Source organism: Ammospiza nelsoni, chromosome 17 (genome assembly GCF_027579445.1).
Source record: "Ammospiza nelsoni isolate bAmmNel1 chromosome 17, bAmmNel1.pri, whole genome shotgun sequence".
Taxonomy (NCBI): domain Eukaryota; kingdom Metazoa; phylum Chordata; class Aves; order Passeriformes; family Passerellidae; genus Ammospiza; species Ammospiza nelsoni.
Genome location: NC_080649.1, coordinates 1,870,321 through 1,896,116, shown reverse-complemented (window position 1 = coordinate 1,896,116; position 25,796 = coordinate 1,870,321). Strand labels below are relative to the sequence as shown.

The 25,796-nt window shown below is 49.5% G+C and overlaps 1 protein-coding gene across 1 annotated transcript in view; it reads right to left on the bottom strand.

The window, feature by feature from the left end:
* Nucleotides 1-19,999, bottom strand: part of CACNA1H (calcium voltage-gated channel subunit alpha1 H) — a 149,695-nt gene extending 129,696 nt beyond the window's left edge. The window contains exon 1 of the mRNA XM_059484127.1: nucleotides 19,710-19,999. Within this exon, the coding sequence (XP_059340110.1) occupies nucleotides 19,710-19,999 (290 nt within the window). The remainder of the gene's footprint in view (nucleotides 1-19,709) is intronic.
* Between the last annotated feature and the right edge of the window lie 5,797 nt (nucleotides 20,000-25,796).

The following is a 25,796-nucleotide window of genomic DNA, read 5'->3' as shown; positions in this document are numbered from 1 at the left end:
TATCCATGGGGACAAGGAACCAGCAATGAGCTCTCCCAGTCAAACCAGAGCAATCCCAAAAGGAGGGACTGAAGAGGAGAAAGGAAACTTTTGGAAAAATCTTGTATTCCCACATCAGGATGAGTCCAGCTCCAAGGGTGGGAATATCCCAGATCCAAAAGTGGGAATTTCCCAGTTTGCACAACGGAATCTCCCCCACTTTGACATCCACGGATTTCCCATTCATCGGGAGCTCTCCTCTGCTTCCCCAAATCCTATTTAAAGTTACAAATGGATCCAGCTCCTTCTCCAGGGGATCATGGGACAGCCCTGGTGACACAGAGTGTCCCGTGTCCCTGTGTCCAGGCACAGATGGAAGCAGAGCAGGATCACAGCGGGATCTGCAGCAGCAAAAGAATGCTTGGAAAAAATCCCAGAATGGTTTGGGTTGGAAGAGACTTTAAAGCTCCTCCAATTCCAGGGGCAGGGACCTTCCACTATTGCTCCAAGCCTCGTCCAGCCTGGCTTTGGACACTCCCAGGATGGGGAATCCCCAATTTCTCTGGGAATCTGTGCCAGGGCTCCCCTCCCAGCCGGGCACAAGAACCCACGTGGCGTTCCAGGAGGATCCACACGCTTTGATATTCCCTGGATCCTGAGGCTGGCCCTTCCCAACTGAGACCCCCAGAAGGTCTCAGGGAAGCCCCAGCAGGACCTGGGTGACTCCAAACGCTCTCTGGGATGAGCTTTGCTCCTTCCCACCCAGCAATTCCCACCCAGCAGCATTCCATGATCCAGCTGCTCCCATCCCACGCTGGGTGTGGACGGTGGGAATCCCGCTGGGCTGGGCTGGCCTTGGCAGCAGGAGCAGGGGGACATTCCTGCCCTGGCTCCTGTCCCTGCCGTGCAGCTGTCCCTGCCCTGCTCCTTCCCTGGGATCAGCAGGGCGGTTTGGGATGCCCCTGGGGAGCAGGGATCCCTCCCCACCCTGGCTGCCGAGCATTCCCCATTGGGATGGCTCCACGTGGGATGGGATCCTGCTGGAGACGCCGGCACGCAGAATTCCCCCTGCTCCGGCCTCCCCAAGGTGTTCCAAGCTGTGCAAAAGAGGAGTTTTTTCACCCTGCTCCAGCCTCTCCAAGATTTTCCAAGCTGTGGAAAAACAGGAGCTTTTCCCCCTGCTCCAGCCTCCCCAAGGTTGTCCAAGCTGTGCAAAAGAGGAGCTGTGCTTTGGATCATGCCCAGCTCCAGCTTTGAACACAGATATTTATCCTCTCTGGCAGGGACACCTTCCACTGGGTCAGGTTATTCCAAGCCCAGTCCTTATCTCATTCCAAATATTCCATGGAGCCCACCAGGTTATCAGACAAGGATCTTGGTTTACCTGGTGCTCCCATCTTGTAATATAGAGATGGCCAAGATATTTAGATATTTGTTTTTTTTAATGTAGAATTTATTTACCTGGCTTATATTTATAGGAATATTAAAAGGTACTGTGTTAAATTTAATTAGTTAGCAATCTACTAAAATTTAGTTTATTGGTTAGTAAATAGCTAGTGTCTATGTTTATTAAAGTTTTATCTTTCAAGATCGTTTATAATTTTTTAAATGAATTTTCATGGGATAGATTTTTTTAGGCATAAACTGTTTTTCTTACAAGATTAGATTGTTACGTAAACTAATTTTCATTCTTAGAATCTTTTTCTTATGGGAACTTAATAGGCTAGCTATTAATTAACCTAAAATAATAAAATACCTAATTTATAAAACTTTTATTTTGTAAAGTCTTATATAATTTATAAAATTTCTATTTTTAAAGTTATTTTTCTTTATATTTACATTTATAATTAAAGGTATATTTATATTTTAATTTATTATTTATATTTATTTAATTTTTGCATTTACATATTCATTGTTTATTTATATTTAATTATATATATTTATATTTAATTTTTAATTTTTTATTTATATTTATATATAACTTTTTGAAGTTTTCTATGCTAGATCCGAGTGCCCTGGGCTGTCTCTGCTCATCCCCCCAGCACATTCCTTTGGGGACACCCATGGAGCGGCGATTCCCGGGATGGAGGAGGGGACAGGGACACCAGCAGCTGGCCCGGAGCCATCCCGACACTTCCCACATAAAAGGAAAGATTCCAGGGGCGGGGGCAGCCGGAGCCTCGCGGTGACCTTGAGATTTTCCCTGGCGCAGCCGAGGATTAAAGCGCCCGCTCGGGTTTCTGTGCCTGGGCCAGTTCCAGAGGCTCCGGGCTCTGCCAGGGGCTGGGAACGGCTGGGAAGGGCAGGTGGTGACAGAAGAGCCTCGTCCCCATCGCCATGCCATCCCATCCCATCCCACCCCCATCTCTTTCCTTTCCTTTCCATCCCATCCCATTACCCCATCCCCATCCTCATCCCCATCCAGTGCTGCCTCTCCAGCCCAAGGCATTTTGGATTTGCATCCCATCCCAAATCCAGGTTTAGGAAGAAGCTTTCCCTATGGAGCAGAGAGAGAGGCTTCCCTGTGGGCTGGATGAATTCCCATCCTTTAATCCTGGATGATTTTATCCAGGGATCTCCCTCCCAGTCCAGATTTTGTTGCTGGGTGAGACCTACCCGTTCCTGCCTCGGAGGTGCCTTTTCCAAACTCTCCCTCCCTGCAGCACCTCGGAATTCCATGGAATTCTCCAGCACGGCATTTTCCGTGCCCTGTTTGAGATGCCAAGCCAAAAAAGAGATTTTAGATCTCTTGGAATTCTCTGATCCAAGCCTGCCTTTCCCTCGGACTCCTGGCAAAAAGCAGGACCCAGCTGAGGGTGGGTAAACCCTTCTCCTGCCTCCATGCAGAGATCACTCCTTAATTCCCACCAATTCATAGGGAATTCTGCAGTGGGAGCCACCCCTGGCCTTAAACCCAGCACTAACCTCATCCATTAAATCCATGAAGATTCCTGGAATTTTCAGGGATATCCAGGCACAGTCGTGTTCCCACTTCCCATTCAAATCTCCCTTTGGAGCTGGGAGCAACTGGGAACAGGCAAATCCAATGGGAGAAGGAGCTGCAATGCCAGAGCTTTATCCCAGGCATTACCTCTTCACACCTGTCACTTCCCAATCCTTATTTTACCAGGAGAAATGGGAGATGAAGGAAAATCAGCAGCTTTGCCAACTCTGCTGGGCTGGAAAATGAGGGTGCTCCAGGAGCCAGAGGGTTTGGAATACTTTTTTCCTTTTGCTGAAGGGAAAGTTCCTCCTCTTGAAAATGGATTTAAACATTAAAAAACCTTCTCATTAATCCCACAAAGTGGGATCATTCCAAGTGTTGCCTTATAAATCCCTGTTTTCCAGAATTTTATGGCTTGGGAATGAACAGAGCTCTCAGCTGGATTTTCCTCCATTTTCCCCAATTCCTTCCTTTAACCACTTTTAAGCTGTGCAGGAGGAAAAAGTAGGAATTTTTTTGCTTCTTCCCCTTCCAGAGATTCCACAGTGCCCCAGTGCATCCCAATATTCCCACTGGTGGGACATGGACACTCCTCACACCCCTCAAAACCAACTCTCAAAATTCTCAGAAATTATTTTTTTAAATTTCCCTAAGAGAGTGATAATTTTTTTCCCCAGCATTTTCCCAGATTTCCAGGGCACATTCACTTTTCTCCACTCAGAAAAGAAAATCAGAGATCAAAATGACAGCCTTGGACACCAAAGGGTTTCCTGACATCCAAAATCGCTGGCTTTGGGTTTTTTTTCCAGGACAGAAATGCTGGATCAGGCATTTTCCCTCCTCTGGGTGCCAATCCAAAGGGATAAAGCTGACACAAATTCCATATTTATGGCTCTGAGCAGCTGGAGACAAATTCCCTGGATCCAGCAGCTCCTGGAGAGTCTGGAAGTGCTGGGAATGGGGATTAATCATCACCAAAATATTCCCAAAGAAACCCTGGATCATGGAAATGCTGGAATTGTCCTGATCCTGCCCTACAAAACAGCTCCGGAACTGCTGGGAATCCAGGCCTGGATTTGGGAATTAAAGGAATTTTTCTGCTGTTTTCCAATCCCTTTGGATGTGCTGGGATGGGAGATCAGCCATGGAATTTTGGATGCCCTGGGGACACCACAAATCCAGGGAAATCCCAGAAGTTGTGAGGCTGGAAGAGGCCAGAATTCTGAATTTTGGGGTGGAATTGTGGAAGATGCAGCAGCCCTTGGCAGAGCTGCATTCCCAACATTTCCTCCATGGAAAAGGGGGATTTGGGATCCCTGGGATCAGGGATCAGCAGCCCAGTTTAGGCTGATCCCAAACTTTCATCCCAGTCCAAACATTCCATGCTCTTTCCCTCCTCCTCAGCCTTAAACCCCATGGGATTTTAGATGATTCCCAAAAATCCCAATAGGAATAAAGCAGGATTTTGGTCATGGCCAAATCCTCAAATCCCAACATGTTTTAAACTCTCCCATTCCCAGCAAGCCCTTCTCCTTGAAGAGAGATTTTTCCCAGGAAAAATAACGTAGAAAAGCAGAAGAGGAGAAATTCCTGCCTGCTGAGCACCTGGTTTCTCTTGGAAAAGGCAGAAATCCCTGATTTTCCGGGAGAAATCCCTGATTTTCCAGCAGACACCAGGAACAGGCTGGCAGTGGTATCATGTCTAACACAAAGTGACATCAGGAATGTTTTCCAAGAGCAAAAATATTCCTCGTTTTCCAACTGGGACAAAGCCTGGCCTCGTTTCAATCCTGCTCTGACCTGGCTGTGACCAGGGGTTGAACTCCTGGGAAAAGTGGAGCAGGGAAAGGCAGGAGAGGGGAGGGAAGGATAAAGGGAAAGGAAAAATCAGGTGGAAGTGTCACAGGGGAGCAGAGACAGGAGATTTTCTGGGATTTAATGGACACAACTTAGGAAAGCAGCGGGGAAAAGCAGAAATCCCACAACACTCACAGCACCAGGGATGGTTTTCAGGGATAAATATCCCATTTTCAGGAAAAATCATCCAAATCCAGCATCTCCACAGCCAAAACCTAAATTTTTCCAAAAGTTTGAAACCAAATGAATGCAATTCCAAAAGACATTGGCTTTTTTCTATCCCTAAGAAAAACCAGGATCAGCAGGCAGCTCCAATACCAAACAGCTCCACATGTCCTGGAGTGGGGATACCCAGAGCCTCTGAACCCAAATATTCCCAAAATCCTCAGCACCATCATCCCATGGGAGACAGGAGCCAGCCTGGAATGAGCCCAGAGCAGCTTCCAGCTCCTGCTCCAAACAAATCCCTCCCATCCACAGAATTCCAGCTTTTCCCAAAGCCAGATTTGCAGGATGTGTGGGAGAGCATGAGTCAATAACACTGGATTTTGAGATGCTTTTCCTTCTCCAAACAAGCCAGAAAATTCCTGAGAACGGGAATTTGACTGAAATTTAACTCTGGAATGAAATTCCCAGCTCATTCTAAGCAATGAATTCCTTTCAGTGCCCACTCCTGGGATCTCAGAAGGATTTGGGAAGTGATCCAGGGTTCCTGGACAAAGGGATGCTGCATGTCCAGGGGACATGGATGTGGCTTCTGTGCCAGAGGGAAACTTTAGATGGAATATTGGGAAAAATTCCTGGCTGTGAAGGTGTTGAGGCCCCAGATTCCCAGAAAATCTGTGGCTGCCTCATCCCTGGAATTGCCCAAGGCCAGGTTGGACACTTGGAGCACCCTGGGATAGTGGGAAGTGTTGGGGTTGGAACAAAATGAGCTTCAAGGCCCCTTCCCACCCACACCATTCCATGATTCCATGAATTCTCCAGTGCCAGCCAACCCAAACCCCACATCCCCATCCCTGATGGATCAGCCTGGTTTCCCCATTGCTCCTGAGGAAATGATCCCATTATTATCCCCAGCAGAGGCACCTTTCAAATGCCAATTCCCATTTCCTTCCCTGCCTTTCTAATCCCAGGATACTCCGGGGATCAATAGCCCAGGGATGCAGAGGAAGCTGCTCCCAGTCCAATATCCAATAATTATTGGACAACTCAGCCTCCAGCGTGGGTGGGTTGCCAGGTTATGCCAGCACAAAATTCCATTTCCAGAGGGGAAAAAAATTCCCCCTGGGGATCGGGATTTATGGTTGGAGCAGGATATTTCCATCCTGTGAAAACAGGGACAGGAAGGATGGAAAAGCTTTGGTTTTCCCACTTCTCTTCCTGCTTTTCCTCCTGTCCTTTAGGACACAAGGAGCTGATACCCATGGATAAACATCAACATATCCAGGATCAAATCCTGCCCTAATTATCCCAAATCCACCATCACAATCCAGGGGTGATCCCATTGAACTGGGAAGTTTTGGATGCTACCATTGGTCCAGACTAATTCCAGACTGGTTTGGAATTGGAAGGGACCTTAAAGCTCATCCAGTTCCAATCCCAACACTTCCCATTATCCCAGGCTGCTCCAGCCTGGATTTGGACAATTCCAGGGATCCAGGGGCAACCACAGCTTTTCTGGGAATCTGTGCCAGTTTCCCTCATGGATCAGCCCTTCCCTGCTCACACACTCGTGGAGCAGAGGGAATATTCCTCTTCCATTCTGATCCAACCCCAAAAAAATGAGGGAATTGTGGATGCACCATCTGAGTCTGCCAGCAGGAATTCTGAGTGTGATCCCTGCAGGTGCAGATTTTGGATTGCACAAAACAGGGATCCATGGAGAGATCAACTGCCAGAGGTGGGAGCTTTGTACAGCCAAAAAAATGGAGAAAATGGGAAAAATTCCTAAAAAAATTCCTGCATTTCCTGGGTTCCCCTTTCAGCTTTCCAATACACCACAGCGAATCCCAAGCAAATTCCAGGTGGGAGTTTGACAATGACAAAAGCACAGCTTGGGATTCCGAATTCCCGAGGGCTCCTAATTCCAGCTGGAAGCTGTTCCAGGAGTTCGGAGCTGCAGAAATCCTGGGATGCTGCCACTGTTTAGATTGGAGCCCTGCTGGGAGGTTTCTCTGGGAAAAGCCCCATATATGGATGGCCCAGGGAGAACAAAAGGCAAGGAAGGAGCAGGATTTGGGATTCCTCAGCCAGGGAATGGGGCTGGATGTGTCCCCCAGCTCCCTCCAGACCTTCCCAAGGATTAACAGCTTCTCCCTCCTCCCAGATCCTGATAAAGCTGCTGAAATTCCCAAGTTTTCTACATTTCCCCTTGCTCCCAGGATCCATAAATAGCCCTGGCATTTCCAGTGGCACATCCTGCCTGTGGAAATTGGATTGCAAAGGAAAATTGGCTGGAGTCCTTGCTGAATTCCCATTGTTATCCATCTTTTCCGATGTCCTTCCCTCCAAACCCCGTCAGAACTCCAGGTGGAGATGCAGAGTGAAGTTGTTAGGAAAGATTTCCTGACAAACCTCGGGAACACCGAAGGGTTCTGGGCATTTTTCCCCTTCCATTGGACAAGCTCTGACATCTCCATGCTCTTCACAAACTTCTCCTTGGAGCCAATCCTGCTCCTTCCCTTGCACAGGGAAAGGCCAAGGTTTGTGTGGAAACACCTGGTTTTATCCAGGATTTATCAGATTTTGGAAGAATTTTGCTCAAAGAGGGAAAAATTTAAATATTCCCAGAGTTCTTTTTCCTTTAAAAGCTTCTTCCCCCCCCATCCTCCAGGAAAGGAGAATGGCTTTAAACTGGAAGAGAGGAGGTTTCAATGGATTTGGGAAGGGATTCCCAGCTGGGAGGGTGGGGAGGGGATGGGATGGAATTCCCAGAGAAGCTGTGGCTGCCCCTGGATCCCTGGAAGTGTCATTAGAGTGGTCGCTGTCCCTGTGCCAAGCCAAATCCATGGATTTCTTATTTTCCTTATCCCACCATCAGCCTTTCCTGCTTAACACAGGGAGGATGGAGCATCCAATCATAAAAATCCAGGGAAAAAAGGAAAAACACCAAATTCCAAACTCTGACAATGAAATTGAGATTAAAAATAAATACTGAGGGATTTTTCCATTAAATACCTGGATAAAAAAAGCTTCTGGGAGTCCAGATCCACATCTGGGAAGGGCTGGAAGCTGCCTGGGATGTTTGGAGCTGTCACAGACGTGTGGGACGAGTGACATTGGACTGGGGACATGGAATGGGATCAAGTGATCCCAACAATTTATTGGGAATCAATGAGGCTGCACAGACTGAGCAGCACTGCCAGATTCCCATGGAAGTGCAAATCAATCAGGAATGCTGGGAATACCCCCCTAATTCCTTTAAATCCTCTTTTTCCCCTCTGTTTAGTGTGGAAAAGCTGCATTTTCCAGGAGCCTGATGGGTTCATTCCCTCGAAATTAGTGGGAAAGGGAAATTCAGAATCCACACAGTTAATGGAAGAAGTTCTCCAGGAGGGAGGAGATGGAGCCAGGAAGCTTCACTGACTCCCTTGATTTTTTAGGAATTTGGATTTTTGATCCTTGGCCGAGGATGTTGGGAGAAGGATGGGGGCAGGGAGCAATTCCCGGATTTATCTGGAATTCAAGCAAAGTCAAGGGGAAAGGACAAATTTAAACAAAATATTCCTCACACTCCATTCTGCATTTCCAGCCTGGTTTTTAATTCCAAATCCCAAAAAAATCCAAAAAAGCTTTAAAGCCCCTCCCACACGGAATCAATCGCCCAGGGAAAAAAAAAAAGAGGGATTAGAGCCGGAGGCACACGGATATGGATTATTCCATCCTTTGGCAAATGGAAAATAAATCATCCCATTGGAGCCAGAGACGCGAGGGCGAGGGAGGGGGCAGAAAAATGGGAATGATCCTAAAGGGATCCTTGGGATGGGACGGATGAGCTTCCTGCAGAACCGAGTGCTCCCAGAAAAAAGCGGATTTAAAAGAGAAAAAAAATAAAAAAGGAACAACCAATAAATTAAATGGAAAAACCCAACAATGGATAATTAGCAGATGGAAAAGCAAAGCTGCAATTTAGGTGTCTCCAAAGGGAAATCCCAACAAGTGGCTCCGTGGATTTATTTTCCCTTTTTCCTTTGATCTCGCTGGCTGGGAGGAGAATTCTGACAAAACTGGAGCAACCCAGAGCAGGAAAAACCCGAGCGGAGACGTTCAGAGTCTCCCCCTCTCCTGACCCCTCTTCCCACCCCTGGGACTCATTAAACAGGGAAAATCCCGCGGGATCCAAAGGTTCTGGCAGTGAGCACACAGAGATGTTTTCCAGAGCAAATGTTGGGCCATAAATAATGGATCAGGAACGGGGCTGAAATGAATGGATTTATCCCCTCTGCAGCTCCAGTGCCAGAGGAGGCTGGGATTTCACTGGATTCCAAGTAATCCAAGATTTTTCAGGAATAACCTTATTTTTGAGGCTTTTTTTTTTTCAGGCTACTTTCTGGAGTCCGGTGTCTATTCCCAAAAATTCCACATCATCCGATTCCCCCCCGAATTCCAACATCGGGGCCGGCAGCGCTCTGGGAGTTGTGGGACAATTATGGAATTTGGGAACAGCCCCCAAATCCAGCTCCAAAATGATCTCCCTGGAAATCACTGCTGCACCATTCCTGGGTGTATTCCTGAGCTTTTCCCATTTTTTCCAGCAATGCATGAGGAATCCTGTCCTTGGATTTTCATCCCAGAATGTCAAACCCTTGGGACACTGAGCCAAGGATTTCTTGGAATGACCAAATCCAGGGATTTCTGGGATTTGGCCTCGTCCTGAAGGCTTTGGATCTTTGTCAGGATTTTGCCAGGCTCCTTTTCCTGATGTCCAATCCATTCCTATGCAATGTGGACAGACCTGCCACCAACTCTTCCCTTCGAGGTGACATCCAGCCCTGTGTCCCTGACTTCCTCTGGGATTATTTCCTTCTTCATGAACCAAAATTCCATCCTAACCTGAAATCCTGATTATTCCAGTGGGGAGGAGAAAGGATGAGAGAGAGGGGAGTGGTTGTCCAGGAAAATCCTGGATCCAGCAGACTTTGAGCCACCCTCATTCTGCCACTGGAATTTCACTGACCAGAACCTCGTGGATCCCACACCGTGTCCCATGTCACAAATCCAGCTTGGATTCAAGGACATTCCCAGCTGGAATCTGCTGGAACGATTTGTTGGGATAAGAGAGGAGACGCCTCTTGTTTGCTTCCACTGACTTTCCAGCTTTCCCTGTAATTCCCACTTCTCCTCGTGACCTTCCGTGGAGGACAGGCACGGATACAAGGAAAGCTCCCTAAATTCCATTAACTTCCCAAAAATCCCTCTGCCTTTCAATGCAAGCTGCCTGAATTCCCAAATAATGAAATCTCCCGTCAGGATGATATGATCCAAAGTGACATTGGAGAAAGAAAAGGGGGAGGCAAAATAAGGATTAAAAAGGGAGCCAGGGAGAAATGGGTTGTCCTGGCAACTGGCGATTCCTTCTCAGCATTCCCAGATTATTTCATGGAATGAATGTTTTCCAATTAAATTGATAAAAGGTGGAATTTAGCCGAGGGTGACCACTTAAGCTTTAGTTGGAAAAAATTCCCTCTCCAATAATTGGAATGATTTTTTTTACCGTGGAAGGATTTAATCACGGCCTAGATTTGCTGGAAAAGCAAGAATTCCATCTTTTTTTAAATGGAGCCAATTTATTTTCCCTTTAAACAATCCAAGAGGAAATAGGGAATAAAGCCTAAATCAGCACCTCGGATTAGGAAGGAGCAGCTGTGCACCTCTCCCATGGAATGATCTAATTCCAAGGTAATTATCCCGGATTTTTAACGCTCCGCTAAAATCCCAACATCAGCATTTTCGGGATTGACAGGCTGGGAATTCAAGCCAAGGAGCCAAGTGGGAGCCTGCAGTGCTGCCCAGCTTCTCCTCCAAGGTCAAGGATGCAGGAACATCCTTGGAAAAGCTGCCAGAATCCATAAATCTCCCTCAAATCCAACCTTTCCTCTCCAGTCACCACCAGGAACCCGACACAGAACGGACACGGAGAACAGCGAGACCACACTGGCTGGGAGGGGGCATCCAGGAATAATTTTGGGGAAAAGGAAGAGCAAGAAGCACCAGATTGGGTTGCAAATCCCTAAAAATCCTCCTGCTGTTGGAATGGTGCTGATCCTAACGGGATTGCAGGGTGGATCGAGCCAGGGCCTCTGGAAAGGCTGGAAAAGCGTTGGAACTCCAGGACCTCTGAGTTAAACAGTTAAATGAAGATCCAAACATTCCAGGCTCCCTAGCAAAGCCCTCCATTCCCAAGAAGCCTTTGGAAAACAAGGAATCCATCAGAGACAGCCAGGGGACAGGAAAACTTTGGATAATGACTCCGAGTGGCCTTCCCTGAATTGAAAGAGAAACAAACCCAACTTTCCTTGGAAAAGCAGCTCCTGGAGTGCTGCTCACCTAAAGAAATCCCTTTGGATCAAAATCCATTTGGAATCTTTGGGAAGAGGGAAAAGCTCAGGCTGGAAGGCAGGAATTTGATGGAATCTTAATCAACCAAAGGTGACAGAAAGTCAACGAAGAAAGGGAAGGGGAATTTTCCAAAGGAATGAGCAGATCCCCTTGTGCTTTGTTATCCTGCCACAAAATTCCAAGGTCAAGGGGGTTTCATCATGCCTGATTATCCCACACCACAAAATTCCCACTTTTCCTGGGCTTTTCTCCAAGAATTCCAACTTCAAGGGGAGGGCGAGGAAGAGGAGGCAGCAAAGAGCACATCAGAGATGAGGGCTGGATTTGGGTTGAAAAACTCTCGAAAAAAGACAGGATCAAGTTGGGAATTTTTACTCCAAGCATCCCAAAAATCTCTCCGGAGTAGCAGGAATTTTTTTCCCCATTAAAAATTCCCAGGATGATGGAAAAAGGAGCATTTTGTGCCCTTCCAAGGCGGTGGCCTGGGAGGGATCAGCGCCATCCGTTGCCATGGGAATGATATTCCCAGGAAACGCTGCTGGAGGTGGAGAGGAAACCCCAGAGATCCATTAGCAACAGGTTGCTATGGCAACGGCTCCAAGCTCATTAATTCCTCCTTCCCTTCTCCCCATCCCAAATCAAAACCAAACCCAAAGCAACTTTTCCTGGGCGTGGAGTGGAAAATCCTTCAGGAATTTCACCAGGAATGTGCAAGGATGAAGGAACAGCACGAAAATTCCCACTCGTGTCCCCAGATTGCCTTTTCCAACTGGGATTTCAAATAAAATGAGGATTTTAGGGATAATTCCCGTTTTCTGTGGCCTGAGAGCTGCTCCCACAGGGAAAAATGAGATTTTGCCATGAAAACTGAGGAAAAGCCAAAAATTCCATGGTTTTCTCCCCACTCTGTCCCCTCATGTCCTGACAAGTCCCAATTCCTTGAATAAATTTGTTTTCCCTGTATTCAAACTGGGAATTCCCTCCTCATCCTAAAAAAAGCTGGATGGGTTCCAAGAGGAGCAGGATGTGGAAAAGACGGGAAAAGGGAGATGAAGGAGGATGAGATCCAAACTCTGGTTTGGAATTCCCTCCTGGCATTCCCAGGAAACACAAAGCACTCCTGGAAAATCCCCTGGCTGGAGCTTTTCCAGCACTTCCAGGAAATCCCATTGTCCTGTGGATATCCCAGTTCAGGTAGGAGAGAAATTGAGGGAATCTGATTTGGAAAAGACAGGGAAGGAAATGGGCTTTTGGTAAAAATGTGGAAAATTCACTACTCTAAAAGCAAAATTCCTGGGAATGAGGGAAGAATTGGAGCAGAACTCTCTTAGGAGCTGCTAAAGGGAAATTCCCTGGAAATTCCACACTCTGGGATCAGGCAGCACAGGGAATATTAAAATATTCCCATTTTTCCAGCCCAGCTGAACTTTTCTCCATTGTCACCACTTGTTCCCAACTGGAATTGAAGGGAAAGCAATGCTTGATCCCTGAATTAGAAAATTCCTGGGAAATTCTGTCCCTGCCATACTTTTATGCCTCTTTCGATCCCCAAAATTCCAGGCAGGATTCAAGCCACGGAATTTGTGCTGCAAAAGAGCCTTTTCCTTCTCTTTTCCTCCTATTCCACAGGTTTTTCCTCCAAATTAAACCTCTGGAATTCCAAAACCTTTCCCAAATCAGTGCTAAGCCCAACACCACTCCCAGGATTTTTCCTACAGAATTCAAGGAATTAGGAAGTGCTTGGAATATGAAGTGTTCCAGAGGAGTTTTATAATGACTGGAATTTCTTCCAACCTAGAGCTATCCCATTCCTGGTAATATTTATGGACTGTTGAGAACTTCTATGGAAAAACCAAGTTTTTCCCAATATCCAATCTAAAGGAGCTCAGGAGCTGGTGAAAAAATGGAGCTTTTGGCTTCCCAAGCCTCTAGAAAGGGCAGCACATCCCAGAATTCCAGAGAAACCAACCCCACAGGATGCACAGCCAGATCAAGCTCATCCCTTTTGGCAGCCCCAGCCCTGGAGCCTTTTTAGGGATTCTGGTCCAGCATTCCCAGGCAGACAGAACCCCAGGGACGTCTGGAGCAGCAGGAATTGTTGGCACTGGATCGCTCCAGGAGCCATTGGAAGGTGCAGAAGTCCTGGAGAACATCCAGCAGGAGCCAGGATCAGGACACAGAGCTGGGCCAAGAGCATTCCCTGATGGGTCCCTGGTTCCTGAGACTCCCTGATTCCTGAGTTTCCCTGTTCCCAAATCTCCCTGCTCCCAACTCCCTGATTCCTGAGTTTCCCTGTTCCCAAATCTCCCTGCTTCCCAACTCTCAGGAAACGCGGGGTTAAGCCTGGCTTAAACTCGGGCCTAAAGTCACTTCAGCAGGGATGATCCTGCCTTGTTTGCCCTCAGCTCTATCCCAAGGGATGCTGGAGATGGATTTGGGATCCCTCAGCAGGTCATGATTTGGGATTAAACAGCCCCATCCCACCTGAGCTGGCAGCCCTTGGAATGAGCCCTTTCCCAGTCCCAAAGAATTCCCATTTGTGGAACCAAATCCCACATTTTGCTTTGTCTCCTGTCCTTCCCTTCCTGTCATTCCCAATAAAGGAGGTGTCAGTTCCTCCTTCTCATCCTCAGAGACAGGAGCAGAAATCCATGGAAACACCTGTGTTCTGATCCCAACTCTCCCAGGAATTCCTGGGACAGCAGGAAAATCCAAACAAACAGGCAGAGAGGATCAAAGAGTTTGGGTACAACGAGCTCCACACGAATCCCACGGGATGCTCTTCCCAAAACGTCCCTGTCTGTCACATCCATCCAACATCCTCCATCCCTTGGGAATGGGGCTGATATCCCAAAAACCCACACTGCAACTCCTGCTTCCAGCAAGATCTCCCAGGATTTTTGATATCCGGGCAAATCCTCCCTGCTGGGATGGAGGGAAGGGATTGGGAGCAGTGACCCAGCTGGAATTCCTGCCTGGAATAGCTGCACACACACAGAGCCATCCCATTCCTCTGGAATTCTAGGGAAAAACAGCCAAATAGTGGGAGCATTGTGAGCTCACACAATTCCCATCTGTCCATGGAAAGAGGGAAAATGAGATCCCAGAGCCAAGCATTTCATCCACTGCCAAATCCCTGCTCCTGCTGCAGTGCCCAGACCGGATTTTTATCTGGGGAAAAAAGAGGGAAAATTGTCTTTTCCAGCTGCTTTTTGTCAAAGTTTCCCAGACCACTCCAGAGTGACCATTCCTGGATTTCCAGGGAGCTCAGCACCCTCTAAATTCCCTTCCCTTGCTGCTTCAGGAAAAGGATTGGAAGTTCTGGAATTAACTCCTAGCTGGGATCATGGAATAACCCTGGAGTAACTCCCCTCCTGTCCCAGGCAGCAAAATATTCCCTCTAAAATGTCTTTTCCTTAAAATCCCAATGATTTAGGGATTGGGGATTTCGGGATTTGCTGCTGCCTCAAGAATTAAGAGCAAAATCAGAGTTTCCAACATCTGTGTAAATATTCAGAAAATATTCCTCACATGAGGAATTCCAGCCTTGGAATGCTGGGCAGGCCCTCTGGGGATGGAATTCTGAGGGATTAAAGGAAAAAACACCTGGATGGCATTGGATGGGCATCCCTGGGATTCCTCCTGAATTTCCAGCAGCCTGAGGAGATCCCAGACTGGGAACCAGGGGGGAAATCCAGGGAACACTCTAAATGGGCAGCAGGAATTCTTGGCTGCTGCAGGGATTGGGAAATTAATCCCAAATCCATGCAAAAACAGGGTGAAAATCCCAATTCCCAGTTTATTCACTGCAAACAAGAGTGATCCCAGTTCCAATGGAATTGTCCCACTGGGAGCTTGGAAAAATCAGGATTTGGCTCCCAAGGAATCAGCCCGAGCCCTCAAACACAAAACCAAGGGAAAGGTGAGTTTAAATCAGTCTAATCCCATTTCTCCATTAAAAAAAAATCCCTAAAAACCAGCAAAACACCCCAGAGAAGCTGGATGATCATTCAGGAAATATCCATGGAAAATTTGGGATCCCACTGTCCCAGATCCAACCCTAGGGATGAGCTGGAGCCTCAGATCTGCTGCATTCCCAGTTCCACTCCTGGGATACACTGCTCCCCATTTCCAAGGAATTTGCCATCCTGAAATGCTGGAAACACACCTGGACTCAATTCCATCCCAAAATTCCGAACCAAATTCCAAATTGGAATAGGATTTGTTGATTCCCAACAAATTTGAGGGGAGGAATTGAAGGCAACTGGCAAAGCCAAGTGGAGTCCGGGATTTCCATGGATCCATGCATCCATAAATACCATGGAAAATGGGAATTAGATGCTCTAAAATTAGTCTGGAATGGGAATAAATTGAGGATATTTCTCAGAGATTACGGGGAATCCTCAGGAAATCCAATGGGATGAGCTGGAGGGGATTTTCCAGGGATAATACCTCACTTAAATCAGGAGAAGATGAAAACCAGTCCCAAAGCCACCCTGGAATCACTGAATTCCAATTTTTAGGAAAAACCCTGGATTTTGGGATGCGGGGATGGATAACTCTGGAATCCATTGGCAACAAACATGGATTAGGATAAAGGGATCCTAGAAAAGCCAGGCTTGGAAGCAGATTCAGTAATGTGCTTCCCATCCCTCCATCCCAGTTTTCCAGAGGGAAAACCCCTTGGAGATGTCCTGGGATGGATTCCAAGCTTTCCTCCACATCAGAGCCCACCTGGGGTTACATCCATGACCCAAAAATCCAGGAGATGCTTCCAACCCCTCCTAAAGACCTTCAGGGATTCACTCCCTCCTTGCTAATCCCAAATATTCAAGGAAACCCCATTTGACATTCCAGGTTTCCATGGATCCACTTGGGAAAAGCCAGGGAACGACCCTGAGGGGTGGCAAATCCCAAATCCCCACGGGAACAGCACAAAACACCACCCACGGCCCTCCAGAAATAAACAGACGTAGGAGATCCAATCTGAAGGAAAATAAAGAAGTTTGGTCCTAATTTTGTGTGGATTAAAAAAAAACCAAAGGGAAATGCAAATCACAGCAGGGAAACAGAGAGAAAATCCACCCAGGTTTGAGGGAAAATCCCGTTTGGATCAGGGCTTGTATCCCAAAAATGATGTTTGGGTTGTTGTTTGTTGTGATCTGTGATTTTAGGGTGGGAATTGGGATTGGAGGTGACCCTGGAGCTTGGGAAGACATTCCTGCACTCAGAAAATCCAGGAATAAATCCAGGAATGCCACTGCACAGCAAAAGTGACAGCAGAGCGTCCCTGCTCCGATTAATTGAATTAACACCTAATTAGTGCTCCCACCCCCCAAAATCAGCGCTTTTCCCAACTGGAATATGCCATGAACCCAAACCTCTGGAAGCAGAGGGGAGGCAGAGCAGGATCTGTGCCAGGATCACTTTTCCAGGTTGTTCTCAGCATTCCCAAAGGCAGTGGTGCCCCAACCCCGAGGTGCAGCTCCTCCATGTGCCCCATCCCCGTTTCCCGCTGATGCCTCCGGCTGGGAATGTTCCCTGGGAATGCTCCCGGCTCTGTAACCTGACCCTGCCCCACCTGTCCCCTCCAGAACCCGGCTCCAGCTTTTTTTAGCCATTCCAAAGCCTCCCAGTGACCCCTTCCTGCTTAAGCTCCACACAAATCACATTTTTTGGGAAGATTCCCACCTGCTCCGGGCCACAGGGCTGGGATAGCTCCGATTCCCAAAAATATCTGGAGTGGCTGGCAGCTCCTGGAGAATCTGGGTGGGAAAGGGAGATCCCCAAGGGGTTCACTGGATGGAACACAGTGGGAATTTTGGGTGCCTCATCCAAGGGCAGCTCCATTCCCAGAGCATCCCATGGGATCAGCCTCAAGGAGCTGCTGGAAATTGGACCCTGGAGCTGGAATTCCTCACAGGAGGAGAATTCCCAAATCAGCAAACACAGGGAAAAGAGGGATATGGGAATTGGAGGGCACGGAGTGAGACCTTCCCCTCTTCCCACCAAATCAATCCCAGTGGGAGCAAGGACAACTTCCCTGGACAATACACCCAAAAAGCCCCATCCAAGGAGGGCACCTCAGGAAAATCCAAATATTTTGGGAGCATTCCCTGTTCCCATCTCTCCCATCCATAAATGCTAAGGAAAACCCAACACCCTTTTTCCTGATTTATGGATTTGTGCTTTGGGAAGGGCAGGAAGAGAATCTAAACCCACAGAGCCAGAAATTCCCTCTGTGGGATCTTTTCCTTCTGAGAAAATCTCCCAGGAATTCCTGCCCCGATCCAGCCGTGCTCCTCCTTCAATCCCCTCTTCCAGCTGCTTCACAGGTGTCCCACTCCATGGAATTTTTTCCAAGCTCCTGGTTTCCAGGTGCCTCTGGTCCAACACACCCAGACCCAGATCCTGCTCTGAGGTGGCTCCTAAAATCCCAACCAGCTCTTCCTGAAAAATTTAATCCGAGGATTTGATTTTGGAAAATGGGAATAAATCCCAGCAAGGAGCCCATCCCTGCTGCTGCCATCCAAGCACACCAGCACTGAAATCCTGGGAATTCTGTGGAATTCCTGCTTGGCTGTTAACAATCCATCCCCATTTCCAGCTGATGCTTTGTTGGATGGGGAAGTTTGGGAAAGGCAGATGCTCTGCTGGGAATTCCCAACAGGAAAATCAAAGACCAGCCTGAGCACACCTGAACCCTCTCCCAAAACACCTGCCTTGGAATTCTCCACCTGCCAGAGGAGATTTCGGGAATGCCAAACCCAGAGACTCCCCCAAACCCAAAGGAAATGACCTTTCCTCCCACAGACTCCCAAAGTTTTCCATCACAAGTGCCTGGATTAGGGAATAAATCCATCCTGACTCACTCCTGCCTGTGACAACACAGTGCCCTCCCCAAGGCCAGCTCCATCCCGTTTTTCTTACGGAATTACCATTCTGTGGAATATTTAAGTATCAGTTTCTCCTTTCCACCCTTGCACATCCAAGTTCCCCCCCCAGGGCTGGAAATCCTTGCCTCAAATCCCTTTTTTCCAGCATCCAGGCTCTCAGGAATGCTGGAACGAGCACCCAGGATGGCACTGGTGATGTTAGGCCTGGCTTAACCAGCAAGAAGCACTTTAGGAAGGGGAATTTAAACCCAGACTTGCTGCAAGCAGAGACTTCACCCAACACGAGCAGAACCAAGAAATCAGCTGGAGCCAAGGAGCTCCATTTTCCAGAGGAAAAAAATGGGAAAGGGATTTTTCCCGACTAAATCCAACCCTTAATGAATCCCTGAGGGTTTTGAGGAATCACTACAGGACCAAAGTTGGTCAATATTTTGTGCAGAACAAAAGCAGCCCCAAATCCATAAAAACTGTGGGATTTTCCCTCTGAATATTCCTGCAGCTCCCAGCCTGGGGCAGCATTCCTGGGAGGAAGGTGCAATTCCTGCTGGGAAGAACCAGGGGTTTGTGTGGGGAGCTGAGGCAGATCAATAATCAGCTTATTAATAAATAATGGGCTTAATAAATTAATAAATAATGGGGAGAGAGGCAGGCAGGGATGGGGGGCAGGGAAAAGCAGGAATTCTCCACACAATGCCCGTGCTAAAAGCTCACTTCCCAAAGATTCCGGGCACAAACTGACAACTCCTGCTCGCACCCAGCATTCCGGGGAAAATTCCATCTCCTGGATGTCACGAGCCACAGGAAAACGCGGCTGGATGATTATTTAACATTCCTAAAGCCGGGAAAGGACACCGGGAACGGCGGAGATTTAAGGGATTCACTGTTCCCTTCCTTGCCTGCAAGTTGCAGCAGAACAAAAGCGGAGGGGACTTTTCGGGAATGTGCCTTTCCCAAAGCAACTCCAGCTTCATTTTTCCCCCATGGGGAAAGCTCCCGTGCACTCGCGGCTCTTATATAAACAGCGGAGGGGCTGATGCCCCCCGGCATTCCAACAAAACCAACTCGCCTTTGGAATTGCGAGGATTCCCATCCCGGCGAGCCGCGAGTGGAGTTGAGGGATTTTTTTCCCCGCTGGGAATTTCGGGGGGCCGCGGCTCCGCACCCCCCGAGCGGCCCCGTCCGGCCCGTCCCGGACACTCGCACGGAGCCGCTGCGGGACCTTGGCGTGTCCCCAGCACGGGGGACACTGGTGACACTGGGGACACGCTCCGTGCGCGTCCCGCTGCCACAAATCCCCCTTGTCCCCCTCTCCGAGCCGGCACTGGGGACACACCGAGGACACGCCGGTGGCTCCGTGGCATCCCCGGGCGCTGCCGGCAGCGGGGACGCGCAGCTCCGCCGGGATGCTCCGGCCACGGGGAGGGTCCCGGGGGTGTCGCGGTGTCCCGGGGGCGTCCCGAGGGAAAGGATATGGGTTACAGACCAGCCTGAGGCACCAGCTGCGCGGGCGGGTGGTTTGCTTGAGGCAGAAGAAGGCGGTGGGTGCCAGCGCCGGGTAAGGCACCTGCTCCTCCTCCTCGGAGCCCAGCTCGGCGGGCGGCTCTCGGCCGGGGGAGCCGCTGCCGGAGCCGGAGGCGCTGCCGGAGCCGCTGCCGGCATCCTCGGGCGGCTGCTCGGCGGGGCGGCGCGGCGCTGGCAGCGCCGTGATGGGCACCCGCACCTCGGCCGGGCGCGGCGCTTCCCGGCTCTCGCCGGCGCTCATGGTCGCGGCCAGCGGCACCTGCGGGGCGAGGGCAGCGGGTCAGGGCCGGGCCGCCTCCGCCGCCGCCGCCGGGGATGCTCCGCCGGGTCCCGGCGCTCCAGCCACAACAAAGGCGGGCGGGGGGAGGTCGAGCCTCCGCCCGGGCGCGGCCGCTCCCGCCCCCCACGGCGAGCCGGGGGTGCCCCCCACGCTTCGGGGAGCCCCCGGAGGAGCCTCCCGGCGTTGGATTTCGGGGGATGGCGGATTCTCGGGGGGTGTCCTACCTCAGTTGGGCGGAGCGCGGTGTCCCCAGGGGCATAGCCGTGCCTTGCAGCTCACATGGGACCGGCGACAATCGCGGCTCCCGGGGGTGGCCGAGCCCCCTCCCAGGCACGGTGGCACCCCCAAAATCCAGCGGGGGGGGAAGGGAGGGGTTGGGGCTCGGCGTGCGGCGCCCGCCCGCGGGGATGGAGGATGGAGGAAGGCTGGGGAGAGGAGGAGGAGGAGGAAGAGCAGGAGGAGGAGAAGGTGGCGGGGGCCCTTCCCGAGCCTCTCCCGACGGTAAATCCCAAGGAGCGAGGAGGAGGCAGCTCCGCCGAGCTTCGCCCGTGCCCAACAGGAAACTTCGGATTTACCGGGGGAGGAGGGAGAGCGAGGGGAGGGGAGAGCGGGGGCGGCGGGGGCGGGGGCCGGGAGGAGCCGGGGCTGCCCCGCATCGCCCCCTCCCCCGCCTTTGTTCGGGCTCCGCGCGGCGCTGCGGGACGGGAGGGCACCCATGGGTGGGGGGCAGCGAGCCGGGGACCCTCCCAAAGCACCCCCGGGCGGGCCGAGAGGATTTGGAGCGGGAGGTGCGGGTTTGGTTCCGCTCCATCCCGAGAGGGCTGCGCGGCTCCGGCACCTCCGGGGGGGGGGAGGAGATCCCAAAAAGGGGGGGATGCTCCCCTAAAAAGGGAGATGGAGCCCCAAAAGGGGGATCGCCTCTCCTGGCACTCCCCCTGCCCCTGTCTGAGCCCAGGTTGGAGGTAGGAGCAGTTTAATAACTAAGCTCGGCTCTAAGCTCCCCGCTCAGCTGCTCCAGGTTTAACTCCCAAGAAACTCCCAGGGATCCCAAGGAACAGCTCAGGAAAAGTCCTCACAGGCTCCAGCCCTTCAACTCCGCTCGGGAAGTTTTATCCCTTTGAATTCCTTGGAATTCCGTGAATTCTCTCAGGCTGGGCGTGCGGGGATGGGTTGGAAATCTGGGAGTGGATGAGTTCCCGTCCCCTGGAATGTTTTCAGGAGTGCGAGCTCATTATCCAGCAGCACATTCCATTTGCAAATGCAGCTCCCGATGTTCTTCCCGGTTAAAAACTGGGAATTGATTGGGAAGAGAGGTCAGGCGGCTTTCAAAGCACCCAGAGCTGAGCCTAATGCGGCTCCTAAAGAGCTGGGATGTAGCGACGATCCCAGGGTTTTATGGGATAGTCCCGGGTTGGGATGAACAGGGTGTGGCGATTTTAGTGTGAGATACAAAGGGAAAAGCCTCACAAGCAGGAGAGAGAGGAATGGAAAAGACCTCGAGGATGGAATCCCAAAAATTCATCAGGATGATCCAACCTGTCTGCGGGGCTGCTTGTGGGAATGCCATGGAGATAGGAGGGATATGGGATGAAGGATTGGGATGAGGCACATGGGAAAATTCAAAAGGAATCACCAGGATCTTCTTCCAGTTGAATTCTGCTAGAATTCCTTCCCTGGGGTTGAATTCCCTCTGTTTCCTGCCCTTTTTGCCAATGTTTTCCATTAAAACCAGGGTGAGTTTGTGGGAATTCTGAAGGATGTGGGGTTTCCAGCTCATGTGGGGGTCTCAGCCACTTTGTTTCCCAAGCTTTTGGGATTCTTGACTCTGGGAAAGAGAATTCCAGAATGATGATGAGGATCCTTGCTCTGGCCACATCCCTGGAATTGTTCAAGGATAGGGCTTGGAGCATCTTGGAATAGTGGAAGGTGTCCATGTGGAAAAAAAATCAACTTTGATTCCAACTCCATGGAATTAACCCTGGAACAAACAGAGCAAGATCTGCCCTGATCCCCCCAATTCCTTGTGGGATCCTCAGGAATTATGGGAGGGAATAAATCCTCATGCCAGGAAAGGGATGGATTTGGGGATGGATCCAGCATTCTCGGAAGCATCCCGCTGTCCTGACACCCCACTGGAAAGCCGGGAATTTTACTGCCTGCCTTTGGGATGGGGTTGAGGCACCTCCTGGCCCCTCTTTCTCCCCATTCCCATTTGACTCCACCTCCTGTTTCCCTCTAGAAGTCATTATCCCAAATGGGAGAATTCCAGAGTGGGAAACTCCAGAAGAGCTCCGCCAACTCCCAACCACATCTTCCCTCTGGAATTTAGGATTTGTCCTGATTAGCTGGGAGAAAAGTGTGGAATCTCCAGTACAATCCCTGCTTTGCACCTTTCCTTTCCTCTTCCTTTCCCCTTGATGGTACCAAATCCCAAATCCGAGTGAACAAAATCATTGGAATTGCTGCTAATTCCTGAAATTAACTATCCAGGATGCTGATGGAGAGCTGGATGTGTTGGAGGAGTTCATCCAGCCAGGGATCCATCAAGAAAATGTTATGATTAATAAATTCAGGATGTTTTAGGAGGAATCATTGAATTTGGGATCTGTGGATCCTCCCAATCCCTTTTCCATCCCAAAAATTGATTGGCTTTTCCCTTCCAGCCTCAAAGTCAAATCCAAGATCAGGGAGTGCATCCAGAGGGGAATTTGCATCCCTGCTGAAGTTTGGGATGGAGCAGGGAATGTTCCAGCTGAGGATGGACCAGGAAGGACAAACCACATTCCAAAAGTGCCAGGGAACAACAGTCAGGACTTGCTCCTGCTCTGAGAGTCTCATCCGGCTCTTTCCATGATTTTTTTATGGATCACTCCTGGCTCCTTTAATGCTTAAAGTTTAATGTTTTATTGGGATTTATGACATTCCCACCCAGCCTGGGAGGGAACAGCTGGGGATTGATGATCCTTAATCACACCCCAAACTCCTGGAAGTTCTGAGGGATCTCAGATCCCAGGGAAGAAGCATCCAGGGATTTCTGATCCATAACCACATCCCAAACCCCTGGAAGTTGTGGTGGATCCCAGATCTCATTCCCGACCCTCTCCAACCTCGCTTCCTGCCTCCATTTGTCCTCCTGGAAAAGGGGTTTGGGAAGAGCTGGAAGCAGGATCCCATCTCCATCGATTGTGTGCCCTCTGCTGGCAGCCTCTTGTCCAGGGAAAAACGGGAAAATCCCTCTGGGAAGGATTTGGGGCTGCCCTTCAAATATGGGAAAATCCTTGGATAGGATCTGATCCTCACGGGAATTTCCTTCTGCTCTTCCAGGAGCAGGGAACGAGCTCCTGGATTTCCTTTGGGGTCGGTTGGATCCTGCAGGAGCTCCTGAATCCCTGGAATTCTCTGCTTCCAAGAGCCCTCAGTGTCACCCTATCCCTGAAATGAATGAGGGAAAAGCAGAAATTTATGGGATTTATCCTGGCTGATATCCAAGATCAGCGGGAGAGCCACGGCAGGAATTCCCTGTTTTCCAGAGAAACTGGGATGCCCAATCCCTGGAAAAATCCCAGGCTGGGTTGGATGGGATTTGGAGCAACCTGGGATTTGGAATGGGATCAGCTTTATCCCTTTCCCACCCAAACCATTCTGGGATTTTGTAAAACATGGAAAAAACAGGAGAGGGAAATTTGAAGGCAATACTGGTGCTTTCCAGAAAATCCATATTTAAGGGAATTTTGGATATTGGGAATAACCAGAATGAACCCACCTGCACTTCCTAAATGTTTCCTACAAAGTTCTTTCCCTCATCCAAACTTTGCATTCCCAAAATTCAGGTCGGCACCTCCAATTCCCAGGATTGCACATCCAAGCTGTGATTATTTTTTGGGAAGATCAGCACTTCTCCAATTGGAATTTTCAGCCCAGAATGAGGTCAGGGAACCTTTGGGCCAGGTTAAAAACCTTGGAAAAGTTGGAGTTTATTCCTGATAATCCTCAAGGATGAGTTCAGGGAGGAATTCACCTCCTTGGGCCGGGGGGGAATAAAGTAATTTAATTTCTCTTTGTTATCTGGGAGATTCCTTGGCCTCTTGGCCTGGATGTTCATTTTTTGGGGATAACAAGGAAGGAATGAAGCCAGAAAAAAGGGAAATAATCTTTTCCACAGATAATTGGGATGATTCCTTATCTGGCCTCTAAAACCCAGGAGCAGGAGGGGTCAAATGAGCCCAAATGATTTGGTGATCCTGAAAAATGAGGTGAGAGCTCCAGAAGCTCCGCTCTTGGCCAAATTATCCTGGTTTTTTGGGGTAGGAATGAGGAGAAGCAGCCCCAGCTCTGAGGGCCCCTGGAATTCCTGGTGCAGAGGGGCTGCAGAGTTGGGAATTCCCTCACAAATCCACAAAAAACCAGGAAAACCGGGAGCCTCCAGCCCACATGGGGATGAAATCCCAGCTGATCCCAACTCCAGAAGACAAAACTTCTCCTGTTCCAGAGCTTTCCCTGGGTGCTCCTGACCCTGAGGGAAGGACACCCCAGAAGATCTGAGCTCATCCCAGCAAATCCGGCTGGAAGATTCCAGAAAACTCCCCCTGGAGCATCTCCCATCCCTGCAGCTCTCACCAGAGAGCTCCGGCCTAAAATATTCATGGGAGGTCTCTAAAAGCCCGGTTTAGCCTCTAAAAGCCCGGTTTAGAATTTAAAAGCCTGGTTTAGACTCTAAAAGCCTGGTTTAGCCTCTAAGGCTTGGCTTTGTCTCTAAAGGCCTGGCTTTGTAAAGTTGGCCTTGTCTCTAAGGGCCCGGGGTTGGCTCTAAAAGCCCGGCTTTGTAAAGCCCAGCTTTGGCTCTAAAAGCCTGGATAAGAACAGATCTTTGGGAATGATCCAGAGGCTGAAAGGAGCCTCCCCAGAGGGACTTTAGCCAGGGAAAAGCAGGATAATGGGGTTAATGTGGGATTGGGAAAGGCAGGAATGAGCTCCCTCCAGGGCCTGGGAGTTCTTCCCATTCCCATCCCACATTTTAAGGACAATTCCGGAATTTTCCTTTTATCTCCTTTGCTTTCCTCCTGTTCTCAATGTCCAGCCTGGTTTCCATCCCAGATTTCCTTGGAAACAGCATTTTCCATGATCTTCCCTAAAATCCCAGCATTCCCAAAGAATCCATGGCTGCCTCATCCCAGGAATGTTCAAGGCCAGGCTGGAGCTTGGAGCAGCCTGGAATTGTGGGAGGTGTTGGGATGGAGCTGAGCTTTCCATCCCAAACCATTCCCTAATTCCATGATTCCAGAGGCTCAGGATTGCCCTGCAGGGGGGTTTTCATTCCAGCAGGATCCCCAGGGAAAGCTTCCCAAGATTCCGGGCTGTCTATGGGGTTCATTCCTGGTTTATTTCCTGTTTAAAAGGGATTTTGGGGATATTTTGGCTCCAATAAATCAATCTGGTGTATCCCAAAGAGAAAAGGAATAACAAAACTCCCAATCCAGTTTTATCATTACTCCTGTTTTATGGCTAAATCCATGGATTTCTATTGGAATTCTCTCCTTGGAGAGAATTCCCAAATTTGCCCAGCCCGGAGCTGCCAGTGGAGTTTGGGAATCACCCCCAAAAATCCAGATTAATTTGACTTTTTGAGGATTAGTTATGGAATATTTTTGTCAATTCCCATTCCCACTCATCCCACTTCATCCCAGAAAACCCCTTCCCATTTTCTCCCACAATTCCAACCCTTCAGGATCCACAACAGCTCCAACTTGGGAATTTTGCC